We start from the raw sequence: 23,232 nt of genomic DNA, 5'->3' as shown, positions 1-23,232 counted from the left end.
ATAATTGTATTTGGGGGGGGGGGTACTTTCAATGTAAACTAAAACGGCTAAAACCATAGATAAAGTATGTAGAAAAGATAATAGCCCTATATATTCTTAAATATATAAACTTTTGAGAACTTACAATCACCAAAATTAATTACAGTCAAAGAGAATTGAAAATTGCCAAAACAATGAATTTAGCAGTATTGATTAGGACAGTGAAGATACCGCTATCGCAATATTTTTTTCATGGTAAAAATGAAAACATGAAGTAGGAAATTGGCTTTAAAACTGCAACAACAAAAAATCTTAGCTCGCGGCCAGAAAATGTAGAATTGCAGCAAATTTGTTTAAAACTGCAAAATTCTCTCTGCTGCATGGCAAACTGTGTAGAATTGCAGTAAATTTGCGTTAAAATTCCAACAATTTCTCTAAACTCCATGGAGAAATGTGTAGAATTGCAGAAAAATTAGCTTAACATTTTTTACATCTCTCTACACCGCCAAGATGGGGGCATCTGAAATTTTGTCGGACCGACAGCACCAATTGCCACACCCCTGCCATGACCACCACCTAAGCCCCTTTTTGATCCAGAGAAAACCCTGACTCAACAGTGATGTTCTCAAAATCATCGGCTTATTTGTAGTTCAAGATGAGTCTTGTTCCTCCATAGACGGGTTAGACGGGTTGTTCCTCCATAGACGGGTTAGTTGACAACGGCACGAAAATGATGGGGCGTGCTTCAAAGGGGCAGAAGGCAGTATGTTATGATTGTAAATGGCCAGATAGCTAGCGACAATGACAAGAAACTGCCACGTGGTGAATTGTAAGTGGCTTGTTTCATCTCCTTTTGATCTTGTTCTTGCTACCGTTTCTTGTTTTGATGGGTCAGTTTTGTTGCTAACCTACCAACCGTGAGGTTCTCAATAACATAGGCCTATTTGTAGTTTCAATGAAAGTTGTTTAGCTTTGTTTTCATCTGATTTATTTTCAGATAACATTTTAGAGAATTATTAATATCCTCTACCTTCTAAATTAGCCTCCCCAGGCTTTGTGGGAGAGCGTGGTTTCTCCCATGGTCTCGACTGGGTCCCTAGCTAGGCCATCTGGCTGTTAGTCAGATTTATTTGAAATCATTTAAAATACTTCATCTGTGCTTGATTGAGCTTGCCTGGCTTAATTAACGGCTCATTAAAAATCCAGTAGGGAGTTGGAGGCGATTGGCCACTCCGATTTGCGATATTACGGAAGATTTGAATAAAGTTCAGCATTCCCCTTCTTCCTCACCCTTCTTCCTCACCCATGCTTGCATCGCTCAACGGTCCCCCGACCACTCTGCCTCTCTTGTTTTCCTTCCATTGAAAGTGAATGGCTTCCGATGTTTCGCTGCATGATGGCAGTTCCTAGAATAAAACAGGTGGTAAAACTCAGTGTTCAGGCTTGGAATTTATTTAACCTGGAACAAGATCTGTTTGTGTTGTCTTGCCAACTACTATGGTCATTATATTTGAATATCTTTTTTTCAAATTGTGGAGTTAGATCAGCTTTTATATTGCAGATTGTGGCTTCTATCAATGTAATTATCTGCATCATTTCCAATCCCCCATATATTTTTTTGTATATGTATGTGTATATATATATATATATGAGGGTATATATATACCTTACCTTACCTTGAAAGTAGCCTAATCTATGGGCTAAAGAGACGCCATATTGCTAGAAGGCTAGTGATGACTAGGCCTACAGCTATATATATATATATATATATATATATATATATATATATGTATAATAGGCCTAGTCATCACTAGCCATATTGCTAGAAGCGCCACAATCCCCGCATTCCACGTGGATATGCCTGTTAACAGTTCCATTAGATTTATCAATGTGTATTCAATGTCCCGCAGCCCAGACAGCCATTCATAAAAGTCTTCCTTTTTTTCACTCTGTCAATTAGGTTCGTATTGTGGTGTAACTACAATGTCGTTGATCCAGCCTCAGAGTTTAATGGCTGTGATAAAAGAAAACAAACTGTTTTAAAGTCACCATTGGTCTCATGGTGAAATCCCTGAGCGGTTTCCTTCCTCTCCGACAACTGAGTTAAGAAGGACACCTGTATCTTTGTAGTGACTGGGTGTATTGATACACCATCCAAAATGTAATTAATAACTTCACCATGCTCAAAGGAATTCGTTGTCTGCTTTTAAAAAAATTGTTATTTACCCATCTACCAATAGGTGCCCTTCTTTGCGATGCATCGGGAAAACCTCCTTGATCTTTGTGGTTTAATCTGCGTTTGAAATTCACTGCTCGACTGAGGGACTTTACAATTATCTGTATGTGTGGGGTACAGAGATGAGGTAGTCATTCAAAAATCATGTTAAAGTCCATGCAACTTATTATGGTACTTATTAAGCACATGTTTACTCTTAAACTTATTTAGGATTACCATAAATGGGTTGAATACTTATTGACTCAAGACATTTAAGATTTCCATTTTTTTTTAATTTTTATTAATTAATAAAAAATGAAATAATGAAAAACATAATTCCACGTTGACATCTAAATGTAATCCATTTTTAAATTCAGGCTGTAACACAACAAAATGTGGAAAAAAGTCAAAGGGGTGTGAATACTGTCTGAAGGCAGTGTATTTCTCACTAGTTTAAACATTTTAGAGAGAGAAACAAAATAGTCCCGAACACAATTTTAACCAGGTGATCTAAACTAGAGCGTCCATAAGGTCTGCGCTAATGGCTTCAAGTCTGACGTCCACTGTTTTTCATTCGCAATTTCAGAACTACCAACTGGCCTTTACATTTACATTTAAGTCATTTAGCAGACGCTCTTATCCAGAGCGACTTACAAATTGGTGCATTCACCTTATGATATCCAGTGGAACAACCACTTTACAATAGTGCATCTAAATCTTTTAAGGGGGGGGGTTAGAAGGATTACTTTATCCTATCCCAGGTATTCTTTGAAGAGGTGGGGTTTCAGGTGTCTCCGGAAGGTGGTGATTGACTCCGCTGTCCTGGCGTCGTGAGGGAGCTTGTTCCACCATTGGGGTGCCAGAGCAGCGAACAGTTTTGACTGGGCTGAGCGGGAACTGTGCTTCCTCAGAGGTAGGGAGGCGAGCAGGCCAGAGGTGGATGAACGGAGTGCCCTTGTTTGGGTGTAGGGCCTGATCAGAGCCTGAAGGTACGGAGGTGCCGTTCCCCTCACAGCTCCGTAGGCAAGCACCATGGTCTTGTAGCGGATGCGAGCTTCGACTGGAAGCCAGTGGAGAGAGCGGAGGACCGGGGTGACGTGAGAGAACTTGGGAAGGTTGAACACCAGACGGGCTACGGCGTTCTGGATGTGTTGTAGGGGTTTAATGGCACAGGCAGGGAGCCCAGCCAACAGCGAGTTGCAGTAATCCAGACGGGAGATGACAAGTGCCTGGATTAGGACCTGCGCCGCTTCCTGTGTGAGGCAGGGTCGTACTCTGCGAATGTTGTAGAGCATGAACCTACAGGATCGGGTCACCGCCTTGATGTTGGTGGAGAACTGGACTATATCGTCTGGTGGGAAGTACGAAATAAAACACATTTACTCAGTAAAATAACGTTTTAATTGAAAACATGTTGTTAATCTTCATTTCTATTTTTTTTTTTTTTTAATCTTATGTTGGCAACTGTTTTGTAAAAGCAATAAGACCGTGGAATCCAGGGGTTTATGGGGAGCACTGCCTCCTAAGGGTTTTTCCCAGCCTTTTGGCTTCACCTCGGGCCTAAGAACAGCCCCCAGTCGGCTGTTATCACACAATAATCCCCAGGTTCTCATTACTTACTGCTTAATTATACGTCTATTGTACACATGGTCGAACTGAAATGTAGCTTTCCTCTTTATCCCTACCCCTCCGAATGACAGGAATAAGGAATAACACATACAGGTTGTAGCGGTGTCTGTCCCTGTGTTGTGTTCACCTCTTTGGGGATTTATTTTGTGGGAGAAGTCAGTGATGTTGGCCAACTTCAAAATTCTCTCCTTTTTACTGTTAAGTGTTTGAGGAGATATACAGAACGTAATGAATTTCCTTCTTCAATTATTTACATTTTTCTTCCCAACATCGTTTAATATGCAGGAAAGCCGAACATTTTTTTTTTTTTTTTTTTTAAAGATGACCTCATTTTGCTGTTGGAGTTGGAAATAATGTTGCATTGCCCTTATACGGTCAGAAAATAGATTTGAATTTAATTTTCTGCTGGGCCAATACCCTTGTCTTTTATCCCTCTGCCTCTCTTTTTCATTTTCATTCTTCTCCCCTGAGTCCTGTGAAATATAGGTCTAGTTCCATCCAGAGTTTAAAAAAAAAAAATTGTATTCTTAATGATTTATTTGACCTTTTTTTTTTTAATTTGACCTTTTGTTTATGTTATCAGGTAGGACCTATGTTATTCTGAACACCGACACACTCTATAATAACAACCTGAATCATAGTGTTGCCATTTCCAGACTATTGAAATAGATTCTATAGAACCGAAATTCTATGGTTTATATTTCTATGATTCAGAGACTCACTCCCAGGCCTGAAGGAACCACGTTTTAGTGCCACGTGTTAATAACATAGTACAGGGTGACAGGAGAAAAGGATGTTTGAGATGAGACTCTTATATCACGAGCCATTGAAACACCATGTAACTGAAACGTTGAATCTCAGTGGGTCTATTCAGAATGTAATGGTTGTCAACCACATGTTTTGTTGTTGTTGCTCTACATTGTAATAGAACATAACACTGATAAACAAGCCATTTTATAAAGGTTGTTTCAGGACGTGTCTTCCAGACTTTGCTAGGTTTTTTTTTTTTCTTCTTCTCCAGATCTGTCTCCCCTGATCCACTAAACACCTCATGTCTTAGTGTTACTAAGGCCTGTGTTTTTTTAATTCCTTTGGCTTCTGTCATGGATATACTGTGGACCCCAGGAAGACTAGCTGCTGAATCAGTAACAGCTACTGGGGATTCTTATAAATTAAACTAAACATCATTTTATATATAAATCAGGTGATTGTTTATTTAATATGTCAATGCGTTTGTATATCTGTCCCTCCTCAAATAAAACCGTACAGAAATGTGGCGCGAATGACTGAATGACTTGGTACTAAACCTTCTCTGTTTCTGTCTGTCAGACATTTTAACCTGAGGATGAAAAGAGACACCGGTCTATTTGCTGAGGACCTGAAGGTGGACATGGGAGGCCAGGAGGTGATCTATGACACCTCTCACATTTACACAGGACAAATATATGGTGAGACTAGAGGACACTTCACCTCATATGTCTGTTTCTGTGTTCCTTCTATGTGTTTTATATCTAACCCTGGCCTGTATGCTACATTAATGTTCCTTCTATGTGTTATATATCTAACCCTGGCCTGTATGCTACATTAATGTTCCTTCTATGTGTTATATATCTAACCCTGGCCTGTATGCTACATTAATGTTCCTTCTATGTGTTATATATCTAACCCTGGCCTGTATGCTACAATAATGTTCCTTCTATGTGCTTTATATCTAACCCTGCCCTGTATGTTACATTAATGTTCCTTCTATGTGTTATATATCTAACCCTGGCCTGTATGCTACAATAATGTGGCCTGTATGTTACATTCATGTTCCTTCTATGTGTTATATATCTAACCCTGGCCTGTATGCTACATTAATGTTCCTTCTATGTGTTATATATCTAACCCTGGCCTGTATGCTACATTAATGTTCCTTCTATGTGGTATATATCTAACCCTAGCCTGTATGCTACATTCATGTTCCTTCTATGTGTTATATATCTAACCCTGGCCTGTATGCTACATTAATGTTCCTTCTATGTGTTATATATCTAACCCTGGCTTGTATGCTACATTAATGTTCCTTCTATGTGGTATATATCTAACCCTGGCCTGTATGCTACATTAATGTTCCTTCTATGTGGTATATATCTAACCCTAGCCTGTATGCTACATTAATGTTCCTTCTATGTGTTATATCTAACCCTGGCCTGTATGCTACATTAATGTTCCTTCTATGTGTTATATATCTAACCCTGGCTTGTATGCTACATTAATGTTCCTTCTATGTGGTATATATCTAACCTTGGCCTGTATGCTACATTAATGTTCCTTCTATGTGTTATATATCTAACCCTAGCCTGTATGCTACATTAATGTTCCTTCTATGTGTTATATATCTAACCCTGGCCTGTATGCTACATTAATGTTCCTTCTATGTGTTATATATCTAACCCTGGCCTGTATGCTACATTAATGTTCCTTCTATGTGTTATATATCTAACCCTGGCCTGTATGCTACATTAATGTTCCTTCTATGTGTTATATATCTAACCCTGGCCTGTATGCTACAATAATGTTCCTTCTATGTGCTTTATATCTTACCCTGCCCTGTATGTTACATTAATGTTCCTTCTATGTGTTATATATCTAACCCTGGCCTGTATGCTACAATAATGTGGCCTGTATGTTACATTCATGTTCCTTCTATGTGTTATATATCTAACCCTGGCCTGTATGCTACATTAATGTTCCTTCTATGTGTTATATATCTAACCCTGGCCTGTATGCTACATTAATGTTCCTTCTATGTGTTATATATCTAACCCTGGCCTGTATGCTACATTAATGTTCCTTCTATGTGGTATATATCTAACCCTGGCCTGTATGCTACATTAATGTTCCTTCTATGTGGTATATATCTAACCCTAGCCTGTATGCTACATTAATGTTCCTTCTATGTGTTATATATCTAACCCTAGCCTGTATGCTACATTAATGTTCCTTCTATGTGTTATATATCTAACCCTGGCTTGTATGCTACATTAATGTTCCTTCTATGTGTTATATATCTAACCCTGGCCTGTATGCTACATTAATGGACAGGTCCAGGTAGTCTCTCTCAGTCTGTTTCTTCTGTTAGGGCTCTATTTATACTGGCCTCCACTCCAGCTGTTCCAGGGGTTTTTCAGATGAAGCTTGATTCTGTATTTAGAATAGGGTGTTGAGGTCTTGTATCACACTGCTTTCTCAATCTCCAGGTGAAAAGGGCACACTGAGCCATGGTTCGGTGGTGGATGGCAAGTTCGAGGGCTTCATCCAAACGTACCAGGGGACGTTCTACGTAGAGCCAGCGGAGAGATACCTGAAGGACAGGGACGTTCCCTTCCACTCCGTTATCTACCACGAGGACGACGTCAGTGAGTACTGTGGTTGTGTGTGTGTGTGTGTGTGTGTGTGTGTGTGTGTGTGTGGTGGGGGCCAAAGACGTACCCTAACACTCTTTACACCCAATCCTCTACTGCTTCTGTCCCCATACAAACACACAGGCTTTGGTGTACCTTTTTGACATATTTTAATTGTGTGAGTGCATGCTTGTTCCTGTTCCATCTGGAGGATAGAGACAGGCTCAGTGCTGACCCCTAGGGAGAGGAGACACTCATTAGCTGAGTGACTGGGTGTATTAAAAAAAAAAAAAAAAGCCCTCTCAATCTGATTGGCCTTCAGGCCTGTCAAATCAACCGCTGATGCCGACCAATCAACTCCAACTCAGCTGTTCCACTGTTCATACCAGACCTTATTCCTTTGTTCCATGTGCTATCAAAACGCAGCCTGCGGAGACGAGGTGGGGTCCTGGTGAAGCCCCTCCGTTCTATTGGCAAATGTCCAGTCACTGGAGAATAAGACGGATGAGCTTTGTTCCAGAGTCTCCGATCAGAGAGACTTGAAAAGCTACAATGTTATATGTCTTACTGAAACGAGGCTGAATCAGACGGTAAAAAGGACAGTGAGTTTTTATTTATTTTTCCTTCATAAATAACAACTGGTGTGCTGTTTCCAGTGTGAAGGAAATCTGGAGCTTTTACTCACCTGCTCCACCATCTGTAATTATCACGGCAGCTGCAGTCTGATCCTGCTGCTGTGGACGTCAAACGTTCTGGCTTGAGATATACTGTAACCTAATGGAACACTGGTCACTTTTAATAATATTTACATGCTGTTTTGCCCACTTCATATGTATATACTGAATTCTGGTCAAGTTCATCCTATTCAACTATTATTGTACATATACTATTGTATCCATGTATTTTTTTACGTTACAGCCTTATTCTAAAATGGATTAAATAAATATTTTTCCTCCTCAATTACACACAATACCCCATAATGACAAAGCAAAAACGTTTTTTTTATTTTTTTTTTATTGCACATTTTATAAAACGTAAACAGATACAGTTGAAGTGGGAAGTTTACATACACTTAGGTTGGAGTCATTTAACCTCGTTTTTCAACCACTCCACAAATTTCTTGTTAACAAACTAGAGTTTTGGCAAGTCGGTTAGGACATCTACTTTGTGCATCACACAAGTAATCTTTCCAACAATTGTTTACAGACAGATTATTTCACTTTTAATTCACTGTATCACAATTCCAGGGGGTCAGAAGTTTACATACACTAAGTTGACTGTGCCTTTAAACAGCTTGGAAAATTCCAGAAAATGATGTCATGGCTTTAGAAGCTTCTGATAGGCTAATTGACATAATTTGAGTCAATTGGAGGTGTACCTGTGGATGTATTTCAAGGCCTACCTTCAAACTCAGTGCCTCTTTGCTTGACATCATGGGAAAATCTAAATAAATCTGTCACGACCTCAGAAAAAAAAATTGTAGACCTCCACAAGTCTGGTTCATCCTTGGGAGCAATTTCCAAACGCCTGAAGGTACCTCGTTCATCTGTACAAACAATAGTACACAAGTATAAACACCATGGGACCACGTAGCCGTCATACTGCTCAGGAAGGAGACGCGTTCTGTCTCCTAGAGATAAACGTACTTTGATGCGAAAAGTGCAAATCAAACCCAGAACAACAGTAAAGGACCTTGTGAAGATGCTGGAGGAAATGGGTACAAAAGTTTCTATATCCACAGTAAAACAAGTCCTATATCGACATAACCTGAAAGGCCGCTCATCAAGGAAGAAGCCACTGCTCCCAAACCGCCATAAAAAAGCCAGACTACGGTTTGCAACTGGACATGGGGACAAAGATCGTACTTTTTGGAGAAATGTCCTCTGGTCTGATGAAACAAAAATAGAACAGCCAAACAGTTCTATGTTTGGAGGAAAAGGGGGGAGGCTTACAAGCCGAAGAACACCCTACCAACCGTGAAGCACGGGGGTGGCAGCATCATGTTGTGGAGGTGCTTTGCTGCAGGAGGGACTGGTGCACTTCACAAAATAGATGGGATCATGAGAAGGAAAATGATGTGGATATATTGAAGCAACATCTCAAGACATCAGTCAGGAAGTTAAAGCTTGGTCACAAATGGGTCTTCCAAATGGACAATGACCCCAAGAATACTTCCAAAGTTGTGATAAAATGGCTTAAAGACAACAAAGTCAAGGTATTGTAGTGGCCATCACAAAGCCCTGACCTCAACCCTATAGACAATTTGTGGGCAGAACTGAAAAAGCATGTGCGAGCAAGGAGGCCTACAAACCTGACTCAGTTACACCAGCTCTGTCAGGAGGAATGGGCCAAAATTCACCCAACTTATTGTGGGAAGCTTGTGGAAGGCTACCCAAAACGTTTGACCCAAGTTAAACAATTTAAAGGCAATGCTACCAAATACTAATTGAGTGTATGTAAACTTCTGACCCACTGGGAATGTGATGAAAGAAATAAATGCTGAAAGAAATAATTCTCTCTACTATTATTCTGACATTTCACGTTCTTAAAATAAAGTGGTGATCCTAACTGACCTAAGACAGGGAATTTTTACTAGGATTACCGTAAATTCCGGACTATAAGCCGCAACTTTTTTCCCAGCTTTGAACCTCGCGGCTTAAACAATGACGCGGCTAATATATGGATTTTTCCTGCTTTCAATTTTTTTTTCTCCAAAAAAACACATTCTGTGAGGTGCTCAGTTTTTTGGCGGCATGAAGCTTTCATTAGATCAATGAAATTGCCGAACGGGTTAAGGTCAAACAAATTTTTTGTTTACTGTTTAGATTAAATCGAGCGCTCTCAAACTTCCCATCAAAGACACGGAGAAATGCATATGATGCAGCTTTCAAGTTGAAGGCGATTGATCTGGCTGTTGGAAAAGGAAATAGAGCTGCTGCACAGGAGCTTGGTCTTAATGAGTCGATGATAAGACGTTGGAAACAGCAGCGTGAGGAATTGACTCAGTGCAAAAAGACAACTAAAGCTTACTGCTAATTTTTTATTTTTTGTTACAAGCCGTGTTTCGTTAACCTACTTAAAATTAAAAAAATAATAATAAAAAAATATATTAAAAAAAAATATATATATATATATATATATTCTACCCACATAATGTCTATATATTCCATAGCATATAAAATACCAGTCAAAAATGTGGACACACCTACTCGTTGACGTTTTTTATTTATTTATTTTATTTTTTATTTTTTACTATTTTCTACATTGTAGAATAATAGTGAAGACATCAAAACTATGAAATAACACACAGAATCATGTAGTAACCAAAAAAGTGTTAAACAAGTCAAAATATATTTTACATTTGAGATTCTTCAAAGTAGCCACCCTTTTCCTTGATGACAGCTTTGCAAACTCTTGGTATTCTCTCAACCAGCTTTATGAGGAATGCTTTTCCAACTGTCTTGAAGGAGTGCCCACAAGGGCGAGTATCTCCTTCCAGAGAGACATCAGGGATTGTAACATACTCGGTTTCACGGAATCATGGCTCTCTCCGGATATACTGTCCCCATCCGTACAGCCAGCTGGGTTCTCAGTTCATCACGCAGACAGGAATAAAGAACTCTCTGGGAAGAAGAAAGGTGGGGGTGTATGTTTCATGATTAACTACTCGTGGTGTGATTGTGATGATGTACTGGAACTAAAGTCCTTTTGTTCACCCGACCTAGAATACCTCACAATCAAATGCCGACCGTATTACCTCACAAGATAATTATCTTAGGTTATAGTCACAGCCGTATATATTCCCCTTCAAGCCTATACCACAACGGCCCTCAAGGAACTACACTGGACTTCATGCAAGCTGGAAACCACATATCCTGTGGCCGCATTTATTGGGATTTTAAAAAGCAAATTTTGAGGAAAATGCTACCTAAGTTCTACCAACACATTGACTGGACAAAAAAACAGAAAAACACTGGACCACTGCCCTCTCGAGATGTCTACAAGGCCCTCCCCTGACCTGCCTTCGACAAATCAAATCACAACTCCATTTTTCTCCTGCCTTCCTATAGGTGCCTGTGTAGACAAAGAGGCAGATGATCATGCCGACGGTGACCACACCTCCCCAGGGCTCGAGTTCACTCCTCATGCTTCCTCCTCCGACTAGTAAGACATTTAAACGTATTAACCCTCGCAAGGCTGCCGGCCCAGACGGCATCCCTAGCCACCACCTCAGGGCATGCGCAGACCAGCTGGCTGGGTTGTTTACGGATATATTCAATCTCTTCCTATCCCAGTCTGCTGTCCCCACTTGCTTCAAGATGTCCACCATCGTTCTTTTACCCAAGAAAGCAACATTTATTTAACCTTTATTTAACTAGGCAAGTCAGTTAAGAACAAATTATTATTTACAATGACGGCCTAGGAACAGTGGGTTAGCTGCCTTGTCCAGCGGCAGAACGACAGATTTTTCCCTTGTCAGCTCAGGGATTCAATCTAGCAACCTTTCGGTTACTGGCCCAACGCTCTAACCACTAGGCTACTTGCCGCCCCACTAAAGGTAACTGCACTAAATGACTATCGCCCCGTAGCTCTCACTTCTGTCATCATGAAGTGTTTCAAGAGGCTAGTTAAAGATCATAAGACAAGAGGAATACCTATCTAAGAATGCTGTTCATTGACTATAGCTCAACATTCAACACAATAGTACCCTCCAAACTCATCATTAACCTCAGGGCCCTGGGTCTGAAACCCGCCCTGTTCAAGTGGGTCCTGGACTTCCTGACGGCCCGCCCACAGGTGGTGAAGGTAGGAAACAACACCTCCACTTCGCTGATCCTCAACACTGGGGCCCCACAAGGGTGTGTTATCAGCCCCTTCCTGTACTCCCTGTTCACCCATGACTCCGACGCCATGCACGCCTCCAACACAATCATTAAGATTTCAGACGACACAACAGTAGTAGGCCTGATTTACCAACAATGACGAGACAGCCTACAGGGAGGAGGTGAGGGCCCTGGGAGAGTGTTGCCAGAAAAATAACCTCTCACTCAACGTCAACAAAACAAAGGAGCTGATCGAAACAGCAGGGAGAACGCCCCTATCCACATCGACGGGACCGCAATGAAGAAGGTGGAAAGCTTCGAGTTCCTCGGCGTACATCACTGACGATCTGAAATGGTCCACCCACACACAGTGTGGTGAAGAAGGCGCAACAGCGCCTCTTCAACCTCAGGAAGCTGAGGAAATTTGGTTTGGCCCCTAAAATCCTTACAAGCTTTTACAGATGCACAATTGAGACCATCCTGTCGGGCTGTATCACTGCCTGGTACGGCAACTGCACCGTCCTCAACCGCAAGGCTCTCCAGAGGGTAGTGCGGTCTGCACAACGCATCACCGGGGGCAACCTACCTGCCCTACATGACACCTACAGCGGCCGATGTCACAGGAAGGCCAAAAAGATCATCAAGGACAACAACCACCCGAGCCACGTTCTGTCCACCCCGCTATCATCTAGAAAGTGAGGTCAGTACAGGTGTACTGACCTCGGACCGAGAGACAGCATCTATCTCATGGCCATCAGACTGTTAAGTAGCCATCACTGCCCGGCTTCCACCCTGTTATGCAACCCTGCACCTTAGAGGCTGCTGCTCTATATACATAGGCTTGGCATCACTGGCCACTTTAATATTGAAACACTAGTCACTTTAATAATGTTTCCATACAGCTTTACTCATATGTGTATATACTGTTTTCTATACTACTGTATTTTAGTCAATGCCACTCCAACGTTGCTCGATCTAATATTTATATATTTCTTAATTCATTCTTTTAATTTTAGATTTGTGTGTATTGTTGTGAATTGTTAGATACTACTGCACTGTTGGAGCTAGGAACACAAGCATTTCGCTACACCATCTGCTAAATATGTGTATGTGACCAATACAATTTGATTTGATTTGACATATGCTGAGCACTTGTTGGCTGCTTTTCCTTCACTCTGTGGTCCAACTCATCCCAAACCATCTCAATTGGGTTGAGGTCGAGTGATTGTGGAGGCCAGGTTATCTGATGCAGCATTCCATGACTCTCCTTCTTGGTCAAATAGCCCTTACACAGCCTGGAGGTGTGTTGGTTCATTGTCCTGTTGAAAAACAAATGATAGTCCCACTAAGCGCAAACCAGATGGGATGGCGTATCCCTGCAGAATGCTGTGGTAGCCATGTTGGTTAAGTGTGCCTTGAATTCTAAATAAATAACTGACAGTGTCATCAGCAAAGCACCACCACACCTCCTCCTCCATGCTTCATGGTGGGAACTACTCATGCAGAGATCATCGGTTCACCTACTCACAAAGACACGGGGGTTGGAACCAAACATCTCAAATTTGGACTCATCAGACCAAAGCCAATTCCTCCTTTGGCCGTCTCTCCTTCCAGTTCTCTGCTGCCAATGACTGGAACGAACTACAAAAATCTCTGAAACTGGAAACACTTATCTCCCTCACTAGCTTTAAGCACCAGCTGTCAGCAGCTCACAGATCACTGCACCTGTACATAGCCCATCTGTAAACAGCCTAAATAACTACCTCTTCCCCTACTGTATTTATTTATTTATTTTGCTCCTTTGCACCCCATTATTTCTATTTCTACTTTGCACTTTCTTCCACTACAAATCTACCATTCCAGTGTTTTACTTGCTATATTGCATTTACTTTGCCACCATGGCCTTTTTTTGGCCTTTACCTCCCTTATCTCACCTCATTTGCTCACATTGTATATAGACTTATTTTTCTACTGTATTATTGACTGTATGTTTGTTTTTCTCCATGTGTTGTTGTATGTGTCGAACTGCTTTGCTTTATCTTGGCCAGGTCGCAATTGTAAGTGAGAACTTGTTCTCAACTAGTCTACCTGGTTAAATAAAGGACTTGATCTCAACTAACCAACCTGGTTAAATAAAGATGAAATAAATAAATACAATTAAATTTCCTCCAGTCTAATGTACATTGCTCCTGTTTCTTGGCCCAAGCAAGTCTCTTCTTATTATTGGTGTCCTTTAGGAGTGGTTTCTTTGCAGCAATTCGACCATGAAGGCCTGATTCACTCACTCCTCTGAAGAGTTAATGTTGAGATGTGTCTGTTACTTGAACTCTGTGAAGCATTTATTTGGGCTGCAATTTCTGAGGCTGGTAACTCTAATGAGCTTATCGTCTGCATCAGAGTTAACTCTGGGTCTTCCTTTCCTGTGGCGGTCCTCATGAGAGCCAGTTTCATCAAAGCGCTTGATGGGTTTTTTGCGACTGCACTTGAAGAAACTTTTGAAGTGCTTGAAATTTTCCAGATTTACTGACCTTCTTCATGTCATAAAGTAATGATGAACTGTCGTTTTGTCTTTGCTTATTTGAGCTGTTCTTGCCATAATATGGACTTGGTCTTTTACCAAATAGAGCTATCTTCTGTATACCACCCCTTACTTTGTCACGACACAACAAGGTGTAGAATGAGTGAGATTTATATGAGCTTTTAGTGGAAAATGTTATCTAAACAATTCATGTCCATCTCTCTCCCCTAGACTACCCCCATAAGTATGGTCCGGGGGGGGGCTGTGCCGACCACTCAGTGTTTGAGAGGATGAAGAAATACCAAGCCACTGCCGTAGAGAAGCCAGACAAGGTGAATTAACACACTTTTTATTTTTTTTTATTTTTTAGGGTTGAACAATTTTCGTAACTTTCCCCGCAAAAAAATCCCTATGTTTTCCAGAAAATCCCAGTTGGAAGATTGCCTGAATCGGGAAGGGAAATCTGGTAAACCTGGGAGTTTTGGAAAAGTTATTGGAATTGTTTAACCCTACACATTATACGATAGTGATTCTCAAGGTAAGGAGCAGTAAGCATGGAACTGTAAGGGAAACAAATGCACTACTCATAGCTTTGTTTCCTCTATTGAACAATGTGATGATACTCCATGTAAGTATTTTTTTAATTGGAGTGGATACTAACACACTGCATATTGCATCAACTTCCTGCCTCAACATCTCATCTGAGCTTCAGCCCAAAAGGGGTTTATAACACTATAATACTATATAAGATAGTGGATTTATTATCCCCATGGAGAAATGTTGGTACAATACAGTCTACAATAACAATATTTAATCCTTTACATCTCTCTCCTCATCCTCCTCCTCTTCATCATCCTCCTCCTCTTCCCAGGAGCTCCATTCTGAGGAGGCGTCCAGTGATCCGGTGTTGCTGAGGAAGAGGAGGATGGCTCAGATAGAGAAGAACACCTGTCAGCTCTTCATCCAGACTGACCACCTCTTCTTCAAGTACTACAAGACCAGGGAAGCTGTTATCGCACAGGTGTACTGGATGACACACACACACACACACACACACACACACCACTAGTCCTCAATAACACCAAGTGGATGATGGGAAAACATGTCATCATTGCTTTCAAACGTTGCAGTTTTTTTCTATTCCATAATAATGATGTGAATACTGACGTATGTTGTCTCTCTGTTTCAGATTTCTAGTCACGTCAAGGCTATAGATGCCATCTACCAGGGAACAGACTTCATGGGCATCCGCAACATCAGCTTTATGGTCAAGAGGATACGGGTGAGTCCCTCCCTGCATAGTTGTTTGACTTTGTATAAATCAAATTAAATTATATTTCTAAAACCCTTTTTCACAAAAAAAAAACAGTTGTCATAAAGTACATTCCATTTTTAACGATTCAAAGTCTCAGCTGTCCCTCGGCCTCTTCTCCTCCTCTTTTAAACTTGTTAGTTCAGCAGTCATCACCATCACTTCCTGTTGTCTGTCATGATGTCACTTCCTGTTTCCACTTTATCTTATCTGTCTAACATGTGACCACTTCCTGCTCCAGATTAACACCACTACAGATGAACGGGACCGGTCCAACCCATTCCGCTTCGCTAACATCGGCGTAGAGAAGTTCCTGGAGCTGAACTCTGAGCAGAACCACGACGACTACTGTTTGGCCTACGTCTTCACCGACAGGGATTTTGATGATGGTGTCCTGGGTCTGGCCTGGGTCGGAGCTCCTGCAGGTCCATGACACTTCCTTGTCACTATTTACACACACATTACAGTTACACTTCTTACGCCCTTGGTAGATCAACGGCGGATATTACACGCTGGAATGACAGACGTTGTCACGGAATCAGTCAAGTCTTTCTGTCTTATGAAATTAGCCCTTATTCCTGTCTTTTTATTATTGAGCATCTCTCCTACTTTCTCTTGATTGCTGAGTCTTTTTATTTGATAGACTTGTGTTATCCAGTTTTGTATTTCCAAATTTGGGTTCATCATTATGTGTTTATTAAAGGATAATCCTACCCCTCACTAATACCTGTCTGTCTGTCTGTCTGTCCACAGGGAGTTCTGGAGGGATCTGTGAGAAGAGTAAGCTGTACTCTGACGGGAAGAAGAAGTCCCTGAATACCGGCATCATCACAGTGCAGAACTACGCCTCTCACGTCCCTCCTAAAGTGTCACACATCACCTTCGCACATGAAATAGGACACAACTTCGGCTCTCCTGTGAGTTCGATTCATTATTTATTTAACTAGGCAAGTCAGTTAAGAACAAATTCTCATTTTACAATGACAGTCTACCCCGGGCCCAACCGTAACCAGGTTGTGTGTGATACAGCCTGGAATCGAACCAGGGTCTGTAGTGACGCCTCTAGCTCTGAGATGCAGTGCCTTAGACCGCTGCGCCACTTGGGATAACCTAGGCTGATGATGGGAGATCTCATAGACTGTGTATACACAAGCAGCCCAAATCTTTATTTTTTTCCCCTCACTAATTGGTCTTTTGACAATATTTGGGCAAAAGATGAGAATTGGCCTGCCGTGTAAACACAGCCATAGAGCTCTTCTTTCTCTGTTTATCTGCTGTCTTTACTGGATGTAGAGATGCAACAGGAAATGTCATGTCTGGGAGTTGTAGTTTTGGTGTTTGTGTAAACTGTTACGAGCCTGTGAATCTTTTTTTTCCTTTTGAGGACAATTTATAAAACGTTTATTTTGACAGGGAAGTCATAATGAGACTAGTTTTCTCTTTTACAGATGAGTCCTGCATAAAATACATCAAACACAAAATATACAACATTACAAAACATATTAAGAAAAACATACATTTTTCTTTATTTAACTAGGCACGTCAGTTAAGAACAAATTCTTATTTACAATGACGGCCTACACCAGCCAACGCTGGGGCCAATTGCGCGCCGTGCTATGGTACTCCCAATCACGGCCGGTTGTGGTACAACATGGATTTATCATCTCCGTTCATTACTAAACTGACCAAGGGGGGACCAGAACATCTCATTTCAGAGAGCTCTGTGAGTTGCAACATAAAAACTAAAATCAGCTTTACCCAACTCTGTGGAGACCGAAGGGGCCTCCAGTGTTACCCAAGCCTGAGACCGGGTTTTGGTCATGTGTCTAAATTGAATTAATGATGATAGATAAAGTGCCTTTGGAAAGTTACAGCCTTCTAAAAATGTATTAAAGTTTTGTTTTCTTCTTATCAATCTACACACAGTACCCCATAATGACATCACAGTGCCCCATAATGACATCACAGTACCCCATAATGACATCACAGTACCCCATAATGACAAAGCAAAAAGTTTGTTCGCTAATTTATTCAAATAATAACAAAAATCATATATACGTAAGTATTCATAGCCTTTACTCGGTACTTTGTTGAAGAACCTTTGGCAGCGATTGCAGCCTGGAGTCCTCTTGGGTATGACGTTACAAGCTTGTCACACCCGTATTTGGGAAGTTTCTCCCATTCTTCTCTGCAGATCCTCTCTAGCTCTGTCAGGTTGGATGGGGAGCGTTGCTGCACAGCTATTTTCAGGTCTCTCCAGAGATGTTCGATCGGGTTCAAGTCCGGGCTCTGGCTGGGTCACTCAAGGTCGTTCAGAGACTTGTCCCGAAGCCACTCCTGCATAGTCTTGGCTGTGTGCTTAGGGTCGTTGTCCTGTTGGAAGGTGAACCTTCGCCCCCAGTCTGAGGTCCTGAGCGCTCTGGAGCAGGTTTTCATCTCTCTGTACGCTCCGTTCATCTTTCCCTCGATCCTGACTGCTGAAAAACATCCCCACAGCATGATGCTGCCACCACCATGCTTCACCGTAGGGATGGTGCCAGGTTTCCTCCAGATGTGACGCTTGGCATTCAGGCCAAATCTGGGTGATATCAGACCAGAGAATCTTGTTTCTCACATCCCTGATCAAGGCCCTTCTCCCCCGATTGCTCAGTTTGGCCGGGCGGCCAGCTCTAGGAAGAGTCTTGGTGGTTCCAAACTTCTTCCATTTATGAATGATGGAGGCCACTGTGTTCTTGGGGACCTTCAATGCTGCAGAAATGTTTTGGTACCCTTCCCCAGATTTGTGCCTCGACACAATCCTGTCTCGGAGCTCTATGGACAATTCCTTCTACCCCATGGCTTGGTTTTTGGTCTGACATGCAATGTCAACTGTGGGACCTTATATAAACAGATGTCTGCCTTTCCAAATCATGTCCAATCAATTGAATTTACCACAGGTGAACTCCAATCAAGTTGTAGAAACATCTCAAAGATGATCAATGGAAACAGGATGCACCTGATAGTTTTTAATAAATTAGCACTGTTTTTGCTTTGTCATTATGGGGTATTGTGAGTAGTTTGCTGAAAAAAGTATATTTAATCCAGTTTAGAATAAGGCTGTAACATAACAAAATGTGGAAAAAGTCAAGGGCTCTGAATACTATCCATTATTGATGTCACTTGTTAAATCCACTTCTAAATCAAATCAAATGTTATTTGTCACATACACATGGTTAGCAGATGTTAATGCGAGTGTAGCGAAATGCTTGTGCTTCTAGTTCCGACCATGCAGTAATATCTAACAAGTAATCTAACAATTCCCCAACAACTACCTTATACACACAAGTGTAAAGGAATGATTAAGAATACGTACATAATAATATATGAATGAGTGATGGCCGAACGGCATAGGCAAGATGCAGTAGATGGTATAGAGTACAGTATATACATGATGAGTAATGTAGGGTATGTAAACATTATATAAAGTGGCATTGTTTAAAGTGGCTAGTGATACATTTATTACATACATTTTTAATTATTAAAGTGGCTGGAGTTGAGTCAGTATGTTGGCAGCAGCCACTCAATGTTAGTGATGGCTGTTTAACCTCTGGGAAATGTGGGACGCCGCGGTACACACTATCAACAGCCAGTGAAATAGCAGGGCGGCAAATTCAAAACAACAAAAATCTCATAATTCAAATTTCTCAAACATACAATTATTATACACCATTTTAAAGATAAGATGCTCCTTAATCCAACCACAGTGTCCGATTTCAAAAAGGCTTTACGGCGAAAGCATAACATTAGATTATGTTAGGACAGCGCCTAAACAAGAAAAACCACAGCCATTTTCCAAGCAAGGAGAGGCGTCACAAAAACCAGAAATACAGCTAAAATTAATCACTAACCTTTGATGATCTCCATCAGATGAGACTCCCAGGACTCAATGTTACAAAATGCATGTATGTTTTGTTCGATAAAGTTCATATTTATATCCATAAACCCCATTTTACATTGGCGTGTGATGTTCAGAAAATGTATTCCCACCAAAACCCTCCGGTGAATGAGCACATCAATTTACAAAAATACTCATCATAAACGTTGATAAAATATTAAACTGTTATTGAAAGAATTATACATACACTTCTCCTTAATGCAACCGCTGTGTCAGATTTTAAAATAGCTTTACAGCGAAAAAATATTCTGAGTACAGAGCTCAGCCATCAAAGCAAGCTATACAGTTACCCGCCAAGTTCTGGAGTCAACTAAACTCAGAATTAGTATTATAAATCTTCACTTACCTTTGCTGATCTTCGTCGGAATGCACTCCCAGGACTCCCACTTCCACAAGAAATTCGATAAACTCCATATTTATGTCCAAATACCTCCGTTTTGTTCGCGCGTTCAAATCACTAATCCAAAGGCATAACGCGCGAGCGCAAAACCAGAGACGAAAAGTAAAATAGTTCCATTACCGTTCGTAGAAACATGGCAAACAATGTTTACAATCCATCCTTAGGGTCTTTTTAACATAAAACTTCGATAATATTCAAACCGGACAATAGCGTATTCATTACACAGGAAAAAGAAGGAGCGGCGCGCCTGCGTGAGCGCGCAGTAAACAACTCGTTGGTCCCAGGCTTGAGTCAGCTCCTATTCTCTGCCCAGTAACAGTAGAAGCATAAAACAAGGTTCTAAAGACTGTTGACATCTAGTGGAAGCCTTAGAAAGTGCAAAATGACCCCACAGACACTGTAGTTTGGAAAGGCAATCAGTTCCTGGTTGGATTTTTTCTCAGGTTTCTGCCTGCCATATAAGTTCTGTTATATTCACAGACATCATTCAAACAGTTTTAGAAACGCCAGAGTGTTTTCTATCCAAATCTACTAATAATATGCATATCCTACCTTCTGGGCCCGAGTAGCAGGCAGTTTAATTTGGGCACGTCATTCATCTTAATTTCCGAATACTGCCCCCTGTCCCTAAAAAGTTAACAGTCTGATGGCCTTGAGATAGAAGCTGTTTTTCAGTCTCTCGGTCCCAGTTTTGATGCACCTGTACTGACCTCGCCTTCTGGATGGTAGTGGGGTGAACAGGCAGTGGCTCGGGTGGTTGTTGTCCTTGATTATCTTTTTGGCCTTCCTGTGACATCGGGTGGTGTAGGTTTCCTGGAGGGCAGGTAGTTTGCCCCCGGTGATGCGTTGTACAGACCTCACTACCCTCTGGAGAGCCTTACGGTTGAGGGCGGTGCAGTTGCCGTACCAGGCAGTGACACAGCTCGACAGGATGCTCTCGATTGTGCATCTGTAAACGTTTGTGAGTGTTTTTGGTGACAAGCCGAATTTCTTCAGCCTTCTGAGGTTGAAGAGGCGCTGCTGCGCCTTCTTCACCACACTGTCTGTGTGGGTGGACCATTTCAGTTTGTCCGTGATGTGTACGCCGAGGAACTTCAAACTTTCCACCCTCTCCACTACTCTCCCGTCGATGTGGATAGGGGGCTGCTCCCTCTGCTGTTTCCTGAAGTCCACAATCATCTCCTTTGTTTTGTTGACATTGAGTGTGAAGTTATTTTCCTGACACCACACTCCGAGGGCCCTCACCTCCTCCCTGTAGGCCGTCTCGTCGTTGTTGGTAATCAAGCCTACCACTGTAGTGTCGTCTGCAAACTTGATGATTGAGTTGGAGGCGTGCATGGCCACGCAGTCGTGGGTGAACAGGGACTATAGGAGAAGACTGAGAACGCACCCTTGTGGGGCCCCAGTGTTGAGGATCAGCGGGGTGGAGATGTTGTTTCCTACCCTCACCACCTCGGGGCGACCCGTCAGGAAGTCCAGGACCCAGTTGCACAGGGCGGGGTCGAGACCCAGGGTCTCAAGCTTAATGACGAGTTTGGAGGGTACAATGGTGTTAAATGCTGAGCTGTAATCGATGAACAGCATTCTTACATAGGTATTCCTCTTGTCCAGATGGGTTAGGGCAGTGTGATTGCGATTGCGTCATCTGTGGACCTATTGGGCCGGTAAGCAAATTGGAGTGGGTCTAGGGTGTCAGGTAGGGTGGAGGTGATATGGTCCTTGACTAGTCTCTCAAACCACTTCATGATGATGGAAGTGAGTGCTACAGGGCGGTAGTCATTTAGCTCAGTTACCGTAGCTTTCTTGGGAACAGGAACAATGGTGGCCCTCTTGAAGCATGTGGGAACAGCAGACTGGGATAGGGATTGATTGAATATGTCTGTAAACACACCAGCCAGCTGGTCTGCGCATGCTCTCAGGCCGCGGCTGGGGATGCTGTCTGGGCCTGCAGCCTTGCGAGGGTTAACACGTTTAAATGTTTTACTCACGTTGGCTACAGAGAAGGAGAGCCTGCAGGTTTTGGTAGCGGGCCGTGTCAGTGGCACTGTATTGTCCCCAAAGCGAGCAAAGAAGTTGTTTAGTCTGTCTGGGAGCAAGACATCGTGGTCCGCGACGGGGCTGGTTTTTCTTTTGTAGTCCGTGATTGACTGTAGACCCTGCCACATACCTCTCGTGTCTGAGCCGTTGAATTGCAACTGTACTTTGTCTCTATACTGACGCTTAGCTTGTTTGATTGCCTTGCGGAGGGAAAAGCTACCCTGTTTGTATTCGGTCATGTTTCCGGTCACCTTGCCCTGATTTAAAAGCAGTGGTTCGCGCTTTCAGTTTTGCGCGAATGCTGCCATCATCTGTCAGTGTAGATGAAGGGGAGGAAACACGTTAAAGAAGGATCTTCAAGCCTTGAGACATTTGAGACATGGATTGTGTATGTGTGTCATTCAGAGGGTGAATGGGCAAGACAAAAAATGTAAGTGCCTTTGAACGGGGTATGGTAGTAGGTACCAGACACACCGGTTTGTGTCAAGAACTGCAACGCTGCTGGGTTTTTCACGTTCATCAGTTTCCTGTGTGTATCAAGAATGGTCCGCCACCCAAAGGACATCCAGCCAACTTGACACAACTGTGGGAAGGAGTGGAGTCAACATGGGCGAGCATCCCTCTTGAACGCTTTCGACACCTTGTAGAGTCCATGCCCTGACGAATTGAGGCTGTTCTGAAGGCAAAAGGGGGGGGGGGGGGATTCCTAATGTTTGGTGTACTCAGTATAGGAAGTTTTTGCATGAGTGCTTTGTAAATAAAAATAAAGAAACCGACCTTGAACTTGTAAAAGAAACCGACCTTGAACTTTTAAAAGAAACCGACCTTGAACTTCAACTTCTTCACCAGCTCAGTGACATGTTTTTATTTATTATTATTTATTTTTTTTTATGACAGTTTGTCAACAGGCCAGATGCTAAGATATTTGTAGGAAGGATCTCGCTCATATTGTGTACCGTTCAAACTAGTCATTATAAATTAATTTAAGGCCTCCCGAAT

At 42.0% G+C, this 23,232-nt stretch overlaps 1 protein-coding gene across 2 annotated transcripts in view; it reads left to right on the top strand.

Moving 5' to 3' along the window:
• The window catches only part of LOC106561774 (disintegrin and metalloproteinase domain-containing protein 10), a 42,481-nt gene that overhangs the window by 4,224 nt on the left and 15,025 nt on the right, over window positions 1-23,232 (top strand). For both annotated transcript variants that reach the window (XM_045688573.1, XM_045688574.1), the window contains exons 3-9: window positions 5,153-5,271; window positions 7,066-7,224; window positions 14,782-14,882; window positions 15,422-15,571; window positions 15,740-15,832; window positions 16,104-16,287; window positions 16,616-16,779. In XM_045688573.1, the coding sequence (XP_045544529.1) occupies window positions 5,153-5,271; window positions 7,066-7,224; window positions 14,782-14,882; window positions 15,422-15,571; window positions 15,740-15,832; window positions 16,104-16,287; window positions 16,616-16,779 (970 nt within the window). The remainder of the gene's footprint in view (window positions 1-5,152; window positions 5,272-7,065; window positions 7,225-14,781; window positions 14,883-15,421; window positions 15,572-15,739; window positions 15,833-16,103; window positions 16,288-16,615; window positions 16,780-23,232) is intronic.

Source organism: Salmo salar, chromosome ssa10, assembly GCF_905237065.1.
Source record: "Salmo salar chromosome ssa10, Ssal_v3.1, whole genome shotgun sequence".
Lineage (NCBI taxonomy): Eukaryota > Metazoa > Chordata > Actinopteri > Salmoniformes > Salmonidae > Salmo > Salmo salar.
This window is presented reverse-complemented; position numbering and strand designations above follow the sequence as displayed.